Source organism: Leptodactylus fuscus, chromosome 7 (assembly GCF_031893055.1).
Source record: "Leptodactylus fuscus isolate aLepFus1 chromosome 7, aLepFus1.hap2, whole genome shotgun sequence".
Taxonomy (NCBI): domain Eukaryota; kingdom Metazoa; phylum Chordata; class Amphibia; order Anura; family Leptodactylidae; genus Leptodactylus; species Leptodactylus fuscus.
In genome coordinates this window covers 624,147-640,682 of record NC_134271.1, presented here as the reverse complement: position 1 = coordinate 640,682, position 16,536 = coordinate 624,147, and the positions used below count along the sequence as shown (strand labels likewise).

General features: G+C 55.8%; 1 protein-coding gene across 1 annotated transcript in view; it reads left to right on the top strand.

Annotated features, from left to right (window-relative positions):
- Window positions 1-381: 381 nt before the first annotated feature.
- The window catches only part of SLC39A13 (solute carrier family 39 member 13), a 22,424-nt gene continuing 6,269 nt past the window's right edge, over window positions 382-16,536 (top strand). The window contains 4 exon segments of the mRNA XM_075281832.1: window positions 382-476; window positions 10,197-10,417; window positions 15,620-15,667; window positions 15,670-15,732. Coding sequence (XP_075137933.1) covers window positions 10,198-10,417; window positions 15,620-15,667; window positions 15,670-15,732 — 331 coding nt within the window. The 5' untranslated portion in view covers window positions 382-476; window position 10,197.

The following is a 16,536-nucleotide window of genomic DNA, read 5'->3' as shown; positions in this document are numbered from 1 at the left end:
TTCCCGGCCTGTCCTGATAAGTAATTCTGTTATAGGGCACGGATAATGTCATATAGGGGCCCCCCATTTTGCTTTGACGCCCCCATGGGGTTCCCGGCCTGTCCTGATAAGTAATTCTGTTATAGGGCACGGATAATGTCATATAGGGCCCCCCATTTTGCTTTGACGCCCCCATGGGGTTCCCGGCCTGTCTTTTTGGATCCAATAGTGTAAATAAATCCATTTTCCCTGCAGTTCACCTCTTGTCCGCTAGATGTCACACCGCACCGCCTGTGCAGCTTTATTTACCTTCCCCCATAGGCGTCTCTCCACCCGGAAGTGCAGAGTTAAATGTTTCCCTCACACACGGGGGCTGCGCTCTTGGTTCCGGGGGAGGTGACACGTGGCTCCCACAGGGGGGCGGAGATTTGGGCGGAGGAGTTCGGGGATGGCCGGGACCGAGAGACGGAGCAGGAGCCGGGACGGGAGTTGTTGTGGTACGTGCGGCTGTAGTCGGGCTGTAGTCGGCTGTGAGGTGCAGTCTGGGGGTCGCTCTGGTCCCTGCTGGGCTTTACATGGCCCACCAGACTGAACAACTAGAAAAGCTGCAGAGTTGTGGGACTACAAGTCTCAGCAAGTCCTGGAATCCTTCTCTGCCATGTTTGTCTGCCTTGTCCAGGAGTTGTGGGACTACAAGGCTCAGCTTCACCTCTTCACTAACTCACTTTGCAGGCAGAAAGGTTGGAAACTGCTGGTACTTGTAGTTCTGCCCTCGTCACCTGGGGGATGGGGAGCGGAGGAAGGGATGAGACCGTCCCCTGTGATCTCAAGGATTCCCCATGGCAATGGTGGCCAGACCTCAGGCCAAAATCAGTGCAAAAAAGTTTCTTGATCCAGTGGCCAATTATACGATATAGGGGGTGCGGCCGGTTCTAGATGATGGGGAGGGGGGGATTCTAGATGTGGCTGGTTCTAGATGATGGGACGGGGGTGCGGCCGGTTCTAGATGATGGGGAGGGGGGGATTCTAGATGTGGCTGGTTCTAGATGATGGGGCGGGGGTGCGGCCGGTTCTAGATGATGGGGCGGGGGTGCGGCCGGTTCTAGATGATGGGGAGGGGGGGATTCTAGATGATGGGGAGGAGGGGATTCTAGATGTGGCTGGTTCTAGATGATGGGGCGGGGGTGCGGCCGGTTCTAGATGATGGGGAGGGGGGGATTCTAGATGTGGCTGGTTCTAGATGATGGGGCGGGGGTGCGGCCGGTTCTAGATGATGGGGCGGGGGTGCGGCCGCTTCTAGATGATGGGGCGGGGGTGCGGCCGGTTCTAGATGATGGGGCGGGGGTGCGGCCGGTTCTAGATGATGGGGCGGGGGGGATTCTAGATGTGGCTGGTTCTAGATGATGGGGCGGGGGTGCGGCCGGTTCTAGATGATGGGACGGGGGTGCGGCCGGTTCTAGATGATGGGGAGGGGGGGATTCTAGATGTGGCTGGTTCTAGATGATGGGGCGGGGGTGCGGCCGGTTCTAGATGATGGGGCGGGGGTGCGGCCGGTTCTAGATGATGGGGAGGGGGGGATTCTAGATGATGGGGAGGAGGGGATTCTAGATGTGGCTGGTTCTAGATGATGGGGCGGGGGTGCGGCCGGTTCTAGATGATGGGGAGGGGGGGATTCTAGATGTGGCTGGTTCTAGATGATGGGGCGGGGGTGCGGCCGGTTCTAGATGATGGGGCGGGGGTGCGGCCGCTTCTAGATGATGGGGCGGGGGTGCGGCCGGTTCTAGATGATGGGGCGGGGGTGCGGCCGGTTCTAGATGATGGGGCGGGGGGGATTCTAGATGTGGCTGGTTCTAGATGATGGGGCGGGGGTGCGGCCGGTTCTAGATGATGGGACGGGGGTGCGGCCGATTCTAGATGATGGGGAGGGGGGGATTCTAGATGTGGCTGGTTCTAGATGATGGGGCGGGGGTGCGGCCGGTTCTAGATGATGGGGCGGGGGTGCGGCCGGTTCTAGATATTGGGACGGGGGTGCGGCCGATTCTAGATGATGGGGAGGGGGGGATTCTAGATGTGGCTGGTTCTAGATGATGGGGCGGGGGTGCGGCCGGTTCTAGATGATGGGACGGGGGTGCGGCCGATTCTAGATGATGGGGAGGGGGGGATTCTAGATGTGGCTGGTTCTAGATGATGGGGCGGGGGTGCGGCCGGTTCTAGATGATGGGGCGTGGGTGCGGCCGGTTCTAGATGATGGGGCGGGGGTGCGGCCGGTTCTAGATGATGGGGCGGGGGTGCGGCTGGTTCTAGATGATGGGGCGGGGGTGCGGCCGGTTCTAGATGTGGCTGGTTCTAGATGTTAGCATCTGAAATTTAGTGGCCTTTTATAAATGTCTCCTCTAGAGCAGGAGTCTCTGACAGATAATTACGTTCTGTCCTCAAGGCGGCGCTCTGTGTTGGTGTCTTTGGCGCTCTATGTTGGTGTCTTTGGCGCTCTGTGTTGGTGTCTTTGGCGCTTTGTGTTGGTGTCTTTGGCGCTCTGTGTTGGTGGCTTTGGCGCTCTGTGTTGGTGGCTTTGGCGCTCTGTGTTGGTGGCTTTGGCGCTCTGTGTTGGTGTCTTTGGCGCTCTGTTGGTGGCTTTGGCACTCTTTGTTGGTGTCTTTGGCGCTCTGTGTTGGTGGCTTTGGCGCTCTGTTGGTGTCTTTGGCACTCTTTGTTGGTGTCTTTGGCGCTCTATGTTGGTGTCTTTGGCGCTCTGTGTTGGTGGCTTTGGCGCTCTGTTGGTGGCTTTGGCACTCTTTGTTGGTGTCTTTGGCGCTCTGTGTTGGTGGCTTTGGCGCTCTGTTGGTGTCTTTGGCACTCTTTGTTGGTGTCTTTGGCGCTCTGTTGGTGTCTTTGGCGCTCTGTGTTGGTGTCTTTGGCGCTCTGTGTTGGTGTCTTTGGCGCTCTGTGTTGGTGTCTTTGGCGCTCTGTTGGTGTCTTTGGCGCTCTATGTTGGTGTCTTTGGCGCTCTGTGTTGGTGTCTTTGGCGCTCTGTGTTGGTGTCTTTGGTGCTCTGTTGGTGTCTTTGGCGCTCTATGTTGGTGTCTTTGGCGCTCTATGTTGGTGTCTTTGGCGCTCTGTGTTGGTGTCTTTGGCGCTCTGTGTTGGTGTCTTTGGCGCTCTGTTGGTGTCTTTGGCGCTCTGTGTTGGTGTCTTTGGCGCTCTGTGTTGGTGTCTTTGGCGCTCTATGTTGGTGTCTTTGGCGCTCTGTTGGTGTCTTTGGCGCTCTGTTGGTGTCTTTGGCGCTCTAGGTTACCTTTCCTTTCGGTCATTATTGGTCGTTCTGGACGACGTTTCTTTCCTGACCCCAGTATCGCACTCCTCACATATAAACCACAGTGAGTTGTGAAGGTATTTCTCGTGTTATGTGGCTGAGTTGGCGCCTGTGCCCGGGGTCATTATTTCCGTGTAGTTCTACCAGCACTGGGTGTGTAAATTAATGTCAGACAAATCCTGTGATATCCGGCAGGTACAACATGTGAGCAGCAAACCTGTTATGTGAGGTTACAGCAGGGAATCCATCCCCTGGAGCCTTGTTACTGACAGGATGGAGGATTAGAGCTTGTGCCGCTGTCTGTGGTGTCACCTGCAGGTACTGGAGCCGCACAGGTCAGGTCTGAGCCTTGTTACTGGCAGGTTGGAGGATTAGAGCTTGTGCCGCTGTCCGTGGTGTCACCTGCATGTACTGGAGCCGCACAGGTCAGGTCTGAGCCTTGTTACTGGCAGGTTGGAGGATTAGAGCTTGTACCGCTGTCTATGGTGTCACCTGCAGGTACTGGAGCCGCACAGGTCAGGTCTGAGCCTTGTTACTGGCAGGTTGGAGGATTAGAGCTTGTACCGCTGTCTATGGTGTCACCTGCAGGTACTGGAGCCGCACAGGTCAGGTCTGAGCCTTGTTACTGGCAGGTTGGAGGATTAGAGCTTGTGCCGCTGTCTGTGGTGTCACCTGCAGGTACTGGGGCCGCACAGGTCAGGTCTGAGCCTTGTTACTGGCAGGTTGGAGGATTAGAGCTTGTGCCGCTGTCTGTGGTGTCACCTGCAGGTACTGGAGCCGCACAGGTCAGGTCTGAGCCTTGTTACTGGCAGGATGGAGGATTAGAGCTTGTGCCGCTGTCTGTGGTGTCACCTGCAGGTACTGGAGCCGCACAGGTCAGGTCTGAGCCTTGTTACTGACAGGATGGAGGATTAGAGCTTGTGCCGCTGTCTGTGGTGTCACCTGCAGGTACTGGAGCCGCACAGGTCAGGTCTGAGCCTTGTTACTGGCAGGTTGGAGGATTAGAGCTTGTGCCGCTGTCCGTGGTGTCACCTGCATGTACTGGAGCCGCACAGGTCAGGTCTGAGCCTTGTTACTGGCAGGTTGGAGGATTAGAGCTTGTACCGCTGTCTATGGTGTCACCTGCAGGTACTGGAGCCGCACAGGTCAGGTCTGAGCCTTGTTACTGACAGGATGGAGGATTAGAGCTTGTGCCGCTGTCTGTGGTGTCACCTGCAGGTACTGGGGCCGCACAGGTCAGGTCTGAGCCTTGTTACTGGCAGGTTGGAGGATTAGAGCTTGTGCCGCTGTCTGTGGTGTCACCTGCAGGTACTGGGGCCGCACAGGTCAGGTCTGAGCCTTGTTACTGGCAGGTTGGAGGATTAGAGCTTGTGCCGCTGTCTATGGTGTCACCTGCAGGTACTGGAGCCGCACAGGTCAGGTCTGAGCCTTGTTACTGACAGGATGGAGGATTAGAGCTTGTGCCGCTGTCCGTGGTGTCACCTGCAGGTAATGGAGCCGCACAGGTCAGGTCTGAGCCTTGTTACTGGCAGGTTGGAGGATTAGAGCTTGTGCCGCTGTCTGTGGTGTCACCTGCAGGTACTGGAGCCGCACAGGTCAGGTCTGAGCCTTGTTACTGGCAGGTTGGAGGTTTAGAGCTTGTGTCGCTGTCTATGGTGTCACCTGCAGGTACTGGAGCCGCACAGGTCAGGTCTGAGCCTTGTTACTGGCAGGATGGAGGATTAGAGCTTGTGCCGCTGTCTGTGGTGTCACCTGCAGGTACTGGAGCAGCACAGGTCAGGTCTGAGCCTTGTTACTAGCAGGTTGGAGGATTAGAGCTTGTGCCGCTGTCTATGGTGTCACCTGCAGGTACTGGAGCAGCACAGGTCAGGTCTGAGCCTTGTTACTGGCAGGTTGGAGGATTAGAGCTTGTGCCGCTGTCTGTGGTGTCACCTGCATGTACTGGAGCCGCACAGGTCAGGTCTGAGCCTTGTTACTGACAGGATGGAGGATTAGAGCTTGTGCCGCTGTCCGTGGTGTCACCTGCAGGTAATGGAGCCGCACAGGTCAGGTCTGAGCCTTGTTACTGGCAGGTTGGAGGATTAGAGCTTGTGCCGCTGTCTGTGGTGTCACCTGCAGGTACTGGAGCCGCACAGGTCAGGTCTGAGCCTTGTTACTGGCAGGTTGGAGGATTAGAGCTTGTGCCGCTGTCTATGGTGTCACCTGCAGGTACTGGAGCCGCACAGATCAGGTCTGAGCCTTGTTACTGGCAGGATGGAGGATTAGAGCTTGTACCGCTGTCTATGGTGTCACCTGCAGGTACTGGAGCCGCACAGGTCAGGTCTGAGCCTTGTTACTGACAGGTTGGAGGATTAGAGCTTGTACCGCTGTCTATGGTGTCACCTGCAGGTACTGGAGCCACACAGGTCAGGTCTGAGCCTTGTTACTGACAGGTTGGAGGATTAGAGCTTGTACCGCTGTCTGTGGTGTCACCTGCAGGTACTGGGGCCGCACAGGTCAGGTCTGAGCCTTGTTACTAGCAGGTTGGAGGATTAGAGCTTGTACCGCTGTCTGTGGTGTCACCTGCAGGTACTGGAGCCGCACAGATCAGGTCTGAGCCTTGTTACTGGCAGGTTGGAGGATTAGAGCTTGTACCGCTGTCTATGGTGTCACCTGCAGGTACTGGAGCCGCACAGGTCAGGTCTGAGCCTTGTTTCTGGCAGGTTGGAGGATTAGAGCTTGTGCCGCTGTCTGTGGTGTCACCTGCAGGTACTGGAGCCGCACAGGTCAGGTCTGAGCCTTGTTACTGACAGGATGGAGGATTAGAGCTTGTACCGCTGTCTGTGGTGTCACCTGCAGGTACTGGAGCCGCACAGGTCAGGTCTGAGCCTTGTTACTGACAGGATGGAGGATTAGAGCTTGTACCGCTGTCTGTGGTGTCACCTGCAGGTACTGGAGCCGCACAGATCAGGTCTGAGCCTTGTTACTGGCAGGTTGGAGGATTAGAGCTTGTACTGCTGTCTATGGTGTCACCTGCAGGTACTGGAGCCGCACAGATCAGGTCTGAGCCTTGTTACTGGCAGGTTGGAGGATTAGAGCTTGTACCGCTGTCTATGGTGTCACCTGCAGGTACTGGGGCCGCACAGGTCAGGTCTGAGCCTTGTTACTGGGAGGTTGGAGGATTAGAGCTTGTACCGCTGTCTGTGGTGTCACCTGCAGGTACTGGGGCCGAACAGGTCAGGTCTGAGCCTTGTTACTGGCAGGATGGAGGATTAGAGCTTGTGCCGCGGTCTGTGGTGTCACCTGCAGGTACTGGAGCCGCACAGGTCAGGTCTGAGCCTTGTTACTAGCAGGTTGGAGGATTAGAGCTTGTGCCCGCTGTCTGTGGTGTCACCTGCAGGTACTGGAGCCGCACAGGTCAGGTCTGAGCCTTGTTACTGGCAGGTTGGAGGATTAGAGCTTGTGCCGCTGTCTGTGGTGTCACCTGCAGGTAATGGGGCCGCACAGGTCAGGTCTGAGCCTTGTTACTAGCAGGTTGGAGGATTAGAGCTTGTGCCGCTGTCTGTGGTGTCACCTGCAGGTACTGGAGCCGCACAGATCAGGTCTGAGCCTTGTTACTAGCAGGTTGGAGGATTAGAGCTTGTGCCGCTGTCTGTGGTGTCACCTGCAGGTACTGGAGCCGCACAGGTCAGGTCTGAGCCTTGTTACTGGGAGGATTAGAGCTTGTGCCGCTGTCTGTGGTGTCACCTGCAGGTACTGGAGCCGCACAGGTCAGGTCTGAGCCTTGTTACTAGCAGGTTGGAGGATTAGAGCTTGTGCCCGCTGTCTGTGGTGTCACCTGCAGGTAATGGGGCCGCACAGGTCAGGTCTGAGCCTTGTTACTGGCAGGTTGGAGGATTAGAGCTTGTGCCGCTGTCTGTGGTGTCACCTGCAGGTACTGGAGCCGCACAGATCAGGTCTGAGCCTTGTTACTAGCAGGTTGGAGGATTAGAGCTTGTGCCGCTGTCTATGGTGTCACCTGCAGGTACTGGAGCCGCACAGGTCAGGTCTGAGCCTTGTTACTGGCAGGTTGGAGGATTAGAGCTTGTGCCCGCTGTCTGTGGTGTCACCTGCAGGTACTGGGGCCGCACAGGTCAGGTCTGAGCCTTGTTACTGGGAGGATGGAGGATTAGAGCTTGTGCCGCTGTCTGTGCTGACACCTGCAGGTACTGGAGCCGCACAGGTCAGGTCCGAGCCTTGTTACTAGCAGGTTGGAGGATTAGAGCTTGTGCCGCTGTCTGTGGTGTCACCTGCAGGTAATGGGGCCGCACAGGTCAGGTCTGAGCCTTGTTACTAGCAGGTTGGAGGATTAGAGCTTGTGACGCTGTCTGTGGTGTCACCTGCAGGTACTGGAGCCGCACAGGTCAGGTCTGAGCCTTGTTACTGGGAGGATGGAGGATTAGAGCTTGTGCCGCTGTCTGTGGTGTCACCTGCAGGTACTGGAGCCGCACAGGTCAGGTCTGAGCCTTGTTACTAGCAGGTTGGAGGATTAGAGCTTGTGCCTCTGTCTGTGGTGTCACCTGCAGGTACTGGAGCCGCACAGATCAGGTCTGAGCCTTGTTACTAGCAGGTTGGAGGATTAGAGCTTGTGCCGCTGTCTGTGGTGTCACCTGCAGGTACTGGAGCCGCACAAGTCAGGTCTGAGCCTTGTTACTGGCAGGATGGAGGATTAGAGCTTGTGCCGCTGTCTGTGGTGTCACCTGCAGGTACTGGAGCCGCACAGGTCAGGTCTGAGCCTTGTTACTGGGAGGATGGAGGATTAGAGCTTGTGCCGCTGTCTGTGGTGTCACCTGCAGGTACTGGAGCCGCACAGGTCAGGTCTGAGCCTTGTTACTAGCAGGTTGGAGGATTAGAGCTTGTGCCGCTGTCTGTGGTGTCACCTGCAGGTACTGGGGCCGCACAGGTCAGGTCTGAGCCTTGTTACTGGGAGGATGGAGGATTAGAGCTTGTGCTGCTGTCTGTGCCGACACCTGCAGGTACTGGAGCCGCACAGGTCAGGTCCAAGCCTTGTTACTAGCAGGTTGGAGGATTAGAGCTTGTGCCGCTGTCTGTGGTGTCACCTGCAGGTAATGGGGCCGCACAGGTCAGGTCTGAGCCTTGTTACTAGCAGGTTGGAGGATTAGAGCTTGTACCGTTGTCTGTGGTGTCACCTGCAGGTACTGGGGCCGCACAGATCAGGTCTGAGCCTTGTTACTGGCAGGTTGGAGGATTAGAGCTTGTACCGCTGTCTGTGGTGTCACCTGCAGGTACTGGAGCCGCACAGGTCAGGTCTGAGCCTTGTTACTGGCAGGTTGGAGGATTAGAGCTTGTACCGCTGTCTGTAGTGTAACCTGCAGGTACTGGAGCCGCACAGGTCAGGTCTGAGCCTTGTTACTGGCAGGATGGAGGATTAGAGCTTGTGCCGCTGTCTGTGGTGTCACCTGCAGGTATTGGGGCCGAGCGTGGAGCCGCACAGGTCAGGCCTGAGCCTTGTTACTGGCAGGATGGAGGATTAGAGCTTGTGCCGCTGTCTATGGTGTCACCTGCAGGTACTGGGGCCGCACAGGTCTGAGCCTTGTTACTGGCAGGATGGAGGATTAGAGCTTGTGCCGCTGTCTGTGGTGTCACCTGCAGGTACTGAAGCCGCACAGGTCAGGTCTGAGCCTTGTTTCTGGCAGGATGGAGGATTAGAGCTTGTGCCGCTGTCTGTGGTGTCACCTGCAGGTACTGGAGCCGCACAGGTCAGGTCTGAGCCTTGTTACTGGCAGGTTGGAGGATTAGAGCTTGTGCCGCTATCTGTGGTGTCACCTGCAGGTACTGGAGCCGCACAGGTCAGGTCTGAGCCTTGTTACTGGCAGGTTGGAGGATTAGAGCTTGTACTGCTGTCTATGGTGTCACCTGCAGGTAATGGAGCCGCACAGGTCAGGTCCGAGCCTTGTTACTGGCAGATTGGATATTTAGAGCTTGTGCCGCTGTCCGTGGTGTCACCTGCAGGTACAGGAGCCGCACAGGTCCGAGCCTTGTTACTGGCAGGATTGAGGATTAGAGCTTGTGCCGCTGTCCGTGGTGTCACCTGCAGGTACTGGGGCCGCACAGGTCAGGTCTGAGCCTTGTTACTGGCAGGATGGAGGATTAGAGCTTGTGCCGCTGTCCGTGGTGTCACCTGCAGTTATTGGGGCCGAGCGTGGAGCCGCACAGGTCAGGTCTGAGCCTTTTCCCCGTTTTTCCTCATTTACCTTCCTTCAGTCTCTTTTTGTCTTCTGTTTGGCTCGGGTTGTGCTTCGTGCGTGTTGTGTGATGTTAGGTCATAGTGTAGCGGTGATGATATATCTAGGATTAGTGTGTCTGTTGGGGGTTTGAGGTTATGTTCTAAGGGGTTGCTGAAGGACCAAGGCTCCATTACTTTGAGGGCTAAGGTTGCACCCTAAGGAGTTACTCTGGAGCAGTATGGGGTCACTCAGGGTGTGGGGTTGCAGCCTGTGAGTTTTCTTAGCACCGGGTCACCTCTCTACAGTTACTCCATATCTTACAAGGTTGTGTCCGGCGGGGGTCATGAGCGGTTGACCTTACACCCCTCAGTGTCACTTGGGGTTCCGAGCATTTTACAGCAGTCAGGGTATATTCACATGGCAGAAGACAACCTTGACTTTTTCCGTGTGTCCATGCCCTTAGCGTTACTCACCTCCAAGCATACGCCCTGATATTTCTCCGAGTCTCGCCTGCTGCTGCGGCCATGCGGTGCAGCCATGGCTGTTTCTTAGCGGTCTTGTTCATGCTTCCTACACCTGTCCTGGTTACTGACTGCCCTTATCGCGGTATCGGTTGTGTCACATGAGTTTAAGTACAGACGCTACTGTCGGCCTTTACCGTCTCTTTAACCCTTTCTCCCCCTCTCTCTATCTCTCCATAGGATGATGTGGCACAGGATCGTACCCTGGCTGCCCCTTGCATGTTTGCTCTTCCACCATAGTTCTGGTTGTGTTCCAGGAAGCCGCTCCTGTGAAAATGTCAACACCTCCTCCTTGGACGCCTGGATCTGCTCTCTGATTGGCTCTTTGCTGGTGGGACTAAGTGGGGTCTTTCCGCTCTTAGTAATTCCTGTTGAAGCAGGTGCTGCGCTTCGATCTGAAGGTACGGACAGCTTACAAGTGCTTGTATGATCCTCACTGTCTCCAGATTTAGCTGGGTCATCTGGAGCCGAAGTTATGGCCCCCATAGAAGGCTGTGCCCCCCCCCCCCCCTGTACCTCCATATGACTAGACCACTGGTTCTTAACCTTGTTTGAGGTCCCGACCCCACCAGTCTCATCTGCACATTCACCAGACCCTTCTTTAGTCATAAATCAAATATGATTTTTTTCCAAATTCAAGACATAGGTGTATGGTCTATTACTGGGACACAAAATGAACCGGGCATAGGGCCTAGGGTGCGATGGAACCCCGGATAAGAACCACTGCACTAGATGGATGCTGTACTATGGAGATATCCATCCCCAATAAGAATACCTCTGCAGGACAGTATACGGCAGGAGATGGTGCCTATGGCTCTGCAGTACAGGACAGTATATGGGAGGAGACGGTGCCTATGGCTCTGCAGGACAGGACAGTATATGGGAGGAGACGGTGCCTATGGCTCTGCAGTACAGGACAGTATATGGGAGGAGACGGTGCCTATGGCTCTGCAGTACAGGATAGTATATGGGAGGAGACGGTGCCTATGGCTCTGCAGTACAGGACAGTATATGGGAGGAGACGGTGCCTATGGCTCTGCAGTACAGGACAGTATATGGGAGGAGACGGTGCCTATGGCTCTGCAGGACAGGATAGTATATGGGAGGAGACGGTGCCTATGGCTCTGCAGTACAGGACCATATATGGGAGGAGACGGTGCCTATGGCTCTGCAGGACAGGATAGTATATGGGAGGAGACGGTGCCTATGGCTCTGCAGGACAGGACCATATATGGGAGGAGACGGTGCCTATGGCTCTGCAGGACAGGATAGTATATGGGAGGAGACGGTGCCTATGGCTCTGCAGGACAGGACCATATATGGGAGGAGACGGTGCCTATGGCTCTGCAGTACAGGACAGTATATGGGAGGAGAAGGTGCCTATGGCTCTGCAGGACAGGACAGTATATGGGAGGAGACGGTGCCTATGGCTCTGCAGTACAGGACAGTATATGGAGGAGACGGTGCCTATGGCTCTGCAGGACAGGATAGTATATGGGAGGAGACGGTGCCTATGGCTCTGCAGGACAGGACCATATATGGGAGGAGACGGTGCCTATGGCTCTGCAGTACAGGACAGTATATGGGAGGAGAAGGTGCCTATGGCTCTGCAGGACAGGACAGTATATGGGAGGAGATGGTGCCTATGGCTCTGCAGTACAGGACAGTATATGGGAGGAGACGGTGCCTATGGCTCTGCAGGACAGGACAGTATATGGGAGGAGACGGTGCCTATGGCTCTGCAGGACAGTATATGGGAGGAGACGGTGCCTATGGCTCTGCAGGACAGGATAGTATATGGGAGGAGACGGTGCCTATGGCTTTGCAGGACAGGATAGTATATGGGAGGAGACGGTGCCTATGGCTTTGCAGTACAGGACAGTATATGGGAGGAGACGGTGCCTATGGCTCTGCGGGACAGGATAGTATATGGGAGGAGACGGTGCCTATGGCTCTGCAGTACAGGATAGTATATGGGAGGAGACAGTGCCTATGGCTCTGCAGGACAGGACAGTATATGGGAGGAGACGGTGCCTATGGCTCTGCAGGACAGGATAGTATATGGGAGGAGACGGTGCCTATGGCTCTGCAGTACAGGATAGTATATGGGAGGAGACGGTGCCTATGGCTCTGCAGGACAGGACAGTATATGGGAGGAGACGGTGCCTATGGCTCTGCAGTACAGGACCATATATGGGAGGAGACGGTGCCTATGGCTCTGCAGGACAGGATAGTATATGGGAGGAGACGGTGCCTATGGCTCTGCAGTACAGGATAGTATATGGGAGGAGACGGTGCCTATGGCTCTGCAGGACAGGACAGTATATGGGAGGAGACGGTGCCTATGGCTCTGCAGTACAGGACCATATATGGGAGGAGACGGTGCCTATGGCTCTGCAGGACAGGATAGTATATGGGAGGAGACGGTGCCTATGGCTCTGCAGTACAGGACAGTATATGGGAGGAGACGGTGCCTATGGCTCTGCAGGACAGGATAGTATATGGGAGGAGACGGTGCCTATGGCTCTGCAGGACAGGATAGTATATGGGAGGAGACGGTGCCTATGGCTCTGCAGTACAGGATAGTATATGGGAGGAGACGGTGCCTATGGCTCTGCAGTACAGGATAGTATATGGGAGGAGACGGTGCCTATGGCTCTGCAGTACAGGACAGTATATGGGAGGAGACGGTGCCTATGGCTCTGCAGGACAGGATAGTATATGGGAGGAGACGGTGCCTATGGCTCTGCAGGACAGGATAGTATATGGGAGGAGACGGTACCTATGGCTCTGCAGGACAGGATAGTATATGGGAGGAGACGGTGCCTATGGCTCTGCAGGACAGGATAGTATATGGGAGGAGACGGTGCCTATGGCTCTGCAGTACAGGACAGTATATGGGAGGAGACGGTGCCTATGGCTCTGCAGGACAGGATAGTATATGGGAGGAGACGGTGCCTATGGCTCTGCAGGACAGGACAGTATATGGGAGGAGACGGTGCCTATGGCTCTGCAGTACAGGACCTTATATGGGAGGAGACGGTGCCTATGGCTCTGCAGTACAGGACCATATATGGGAGGAGACGGTGCCTATGGCTCTGCAGGACAGGACAGTATATGGGAGGAGACGGTGCCTATGGCTCTGCAGTACAGGACCTTATATGGGAGGAGACGGTGACTATGGCTCTGCAGTACAGGACCATATATGGGAGGAGACGGTGCCTATGGCTCTGCAGGACAGTATATGGGAGGAGACGGTGCCTATGGCTCTGCAGGACAGTATATGGGAGGAGACGGTGCCTATGGCTCTGCAGTACAGGACAGTATATGGGAGGAGACGGTGCCTATGGCTCTGCAGGACAGGACCATATATGGAGGAGACGGTGCCTATGGCTCTGCAGGACAGGACAGTATATGGAGGAGACGGTGCCTATGGCTCTGCAGGACAGGACAGTATATGGGAGGAGACGGTGCCTATGGCTCTGCAGGACAGGACAGTATATGGGAGGAGACGGTGCCTATGGCTCTGCAGGACAGGACAGTATATGGCAGGGATCATCTGTGCTTGGTGTGGCGTATTCTCTCCAGGTAGGTGGCCATGGTGTAGTCCCTTTGTAGGGATTGGTACACATTGGTGAGTTTCTTGGAGTTATTTATTTCGTTTCTCCATTCTTCAATGTACCGCTCTCTGTTTGCCTTTGTGGTCGCCTTTATTTCGGCCTTGGTTATCATCTGTTTGGTGTTTTTGGTTTGGTGGTTGGCTGCTGTTTGGTTGGTGAATGTCTGGTTTGCTCAGGTGGCTTAGCCAGGCTTGGTGGTGGTAGGAGTCGCTCCCCTGGATGTGTGCCTGGAAAGCTAGCGCCCTCTTCTGTATGGTGAGCCATAGGGGGAGTCTGCCTAGCTCTGCCCTGCAGGCCATGTTGGTGGTGTTGCGATGGACATGGAGCAGGTATTTGCAGAACTCCAGGTGGAAGTTCTCTGTTGGGCTGGAATCCCACTTTGACTGGTCTGGGTAGGTGGCTGGGGGGAAGGGAGCTCTACTACAGGGGAGGGGGCCATTCATCTCTACTACAGGGGGGAGGGGGCCATTCATCTCTACTACAGGGGGAGGGGCCATTCATCTCTACTACAGGGGGAGGGGGCCATTCATCTCTACTACAGGGGGAGGGGGCCATTCATCTCTACTACAGGGGGAGGGGGCCATTCATCTCTACTACAGGGGGAGGGGGCCATTCATCTCTACTACAGGGGGGAGGGGGCCATTCATCTCTACTACAGGGGGGAGGGGGCCATTCATCTCTACTACAGGGGGGAGGGGGCCATTCATCTCTACTACAGGGGGGAGGGGCCATTCATCTCTACTACAGGGGTAGGGGTCCATTCATCTCTACTACAGGGGGAGGGGGCCATTCATCTCTACTACAGGGGGAGGGGGCCATTCATCTCTACTACAGGGGGAGGGGGCCATTCATCTCTACTACAGGGGGGAGGGGGCCATTCATCTCTACTACAGGGGGGAGGGGGCCATTCATCTCTACTACAGGGGGGAGGGGGCCATTCATCTCTACTACAGGGGGGAGGGGGCCATTCATCTCTACTACAGGGGGGAGGGGGCCATTCATCTCTACTACAGGGGGGAGGGGGCCATTCTCTCTACTACAGGGGGGAGGGGGCCATTCATCTCTACTACAGGGGGGGGGCCATTCATCTCTACTACAGGGGGAGGGGCCATTCATCTCTACTACAGGGGGGAGGGGGCCATTCATCTCTACTACAGGGGGGAGGGGCCATTCATCTCTACTACAGGGGGGAGGGGGCCATTCATCTCTACTACAGGGGTAGGGGTCATTCATCTCTACTACAGGGGAGGGGGCCATTCATCTCTACTACAGGGGGGAGGGGGCCATTCATCTCTACTACAGGGGGGAGGGGGCCATTCATCTCTACTACAGGGGGGAGGGGCCATTCATCTCTACTACAGGGGGGAGGGGGCCATTCATCTCTACTACAGGGGGGAGGGGGCCATTCATCTCTACTACAGGGGGGAGGGGCCATTCATCTCTACTACAGGGGGAGGGGGCCATTCATCTCTACTACAGGGGTAGGGGTCCATTCATCTCTACTACAGGGGAGGGGTCCATTCATCTCTACTACAGGGGGAGGGGGCCATTCATCTCTACTACAGGGGGAGGGGGCCATTCATCTCTACTACAGGGGGAGGGGGCCATTCATCTCTACTACAGGGGGAGGGGCCATTCATCTCTACTACAGGGGAGGGGGCCATTCATCTCTACTACAGGGGGAGGGGGCCATTCATCTCTACTACAGGGGTAGGGGTCCATTCATCTCTACTACAGGGGGAGGGGGCCATTCATCTCTACTACAGGGGGAGGGGGCCATTCATCTCTACTACAGGGGGAGGGGGCCATTCATCTCTACTACAGGGGGAGGGGGCCATTCATCTCTACTACAGGGGGAGGGGCCATTCATCCCTACTGGGGGCCATTCTCCCTGTATAGGAGGGCATTCAAATCAAACAAGCTTTATTGGCACATCCGAATAGATATTTGGCATTGCAATTGACTCTGGATTTCGGTCTGCAGAGGGCGCCCGGAGGCTGAAGCAGCTGCTGAGTTTTGCTATTGGTGGATTATGGGCGATGTGTTTGTTCATCTCCTGCCCGAGGCTTGGGCCTACACCTGCAGCGCAACGACAGGTACGTGAAGATTTGGGCAGGTTTAGGCAGTTATTACGTTTCCTTCTATTATCATTCGTATTATTATTAATATTCTTGTGAGTGGCGGTTTGTTTGGGGGGGTCGGGCGCACACAGGTCACCTATTACCCTCCATACATATGATTGTGTCAGGACTGGTCCGCTGTCTGGTCTGGCTGATTCTGACACGTGAGCTGTGCCCGGAGGTCTCCTCTTGGAGTTGGTTGTGGTCTAGTACAATTGGGCAGGAGCCTTAAGAGGTTAACCCCTTCCTGACGCCGGGTGTTTAACTATAGCGGCCACCCGGGCAGCTGCTTAGTGTCTGCTGTATCCTACAACAGGCAACATGCAGTAATGCCCAAGGTTGGTGCCCGCACTGATTGTGGGCATTAACCCTTCTGGTGCCTCAGTCAAAGCTGACCGAGGCGCCATTTTCCCGGCGGCACATGGACGCTGCCATTTACCGGTGATCACTGGCACCAGGAACTTTGTAAAGACCCCCCCCCCTCCCCAGCCGGACAGCAGTGATTCTCTCTGGCAGACTGCTCAAAAACGAAAATCAAAAACGGCCATCGGCGGAAGGGGTTAAAGGGTGGAGGAGTCGTGGTCAGGCAGCGCGCCGTTCATGCAGTCAGTGGTCGTCCCAAAGATGGTGAGTGCTGTGGACTCCATCATAGTGGACAAACTCCCCAAAAACTCCCTGTGTCTGCACCTGGGGGTCTCTGACATCCCCCCCCCCCCCACTGTCCTATGGATGGCAGATAACTACATAAGATGGGACTACTCCCTGTGCCTGAACCCGGGA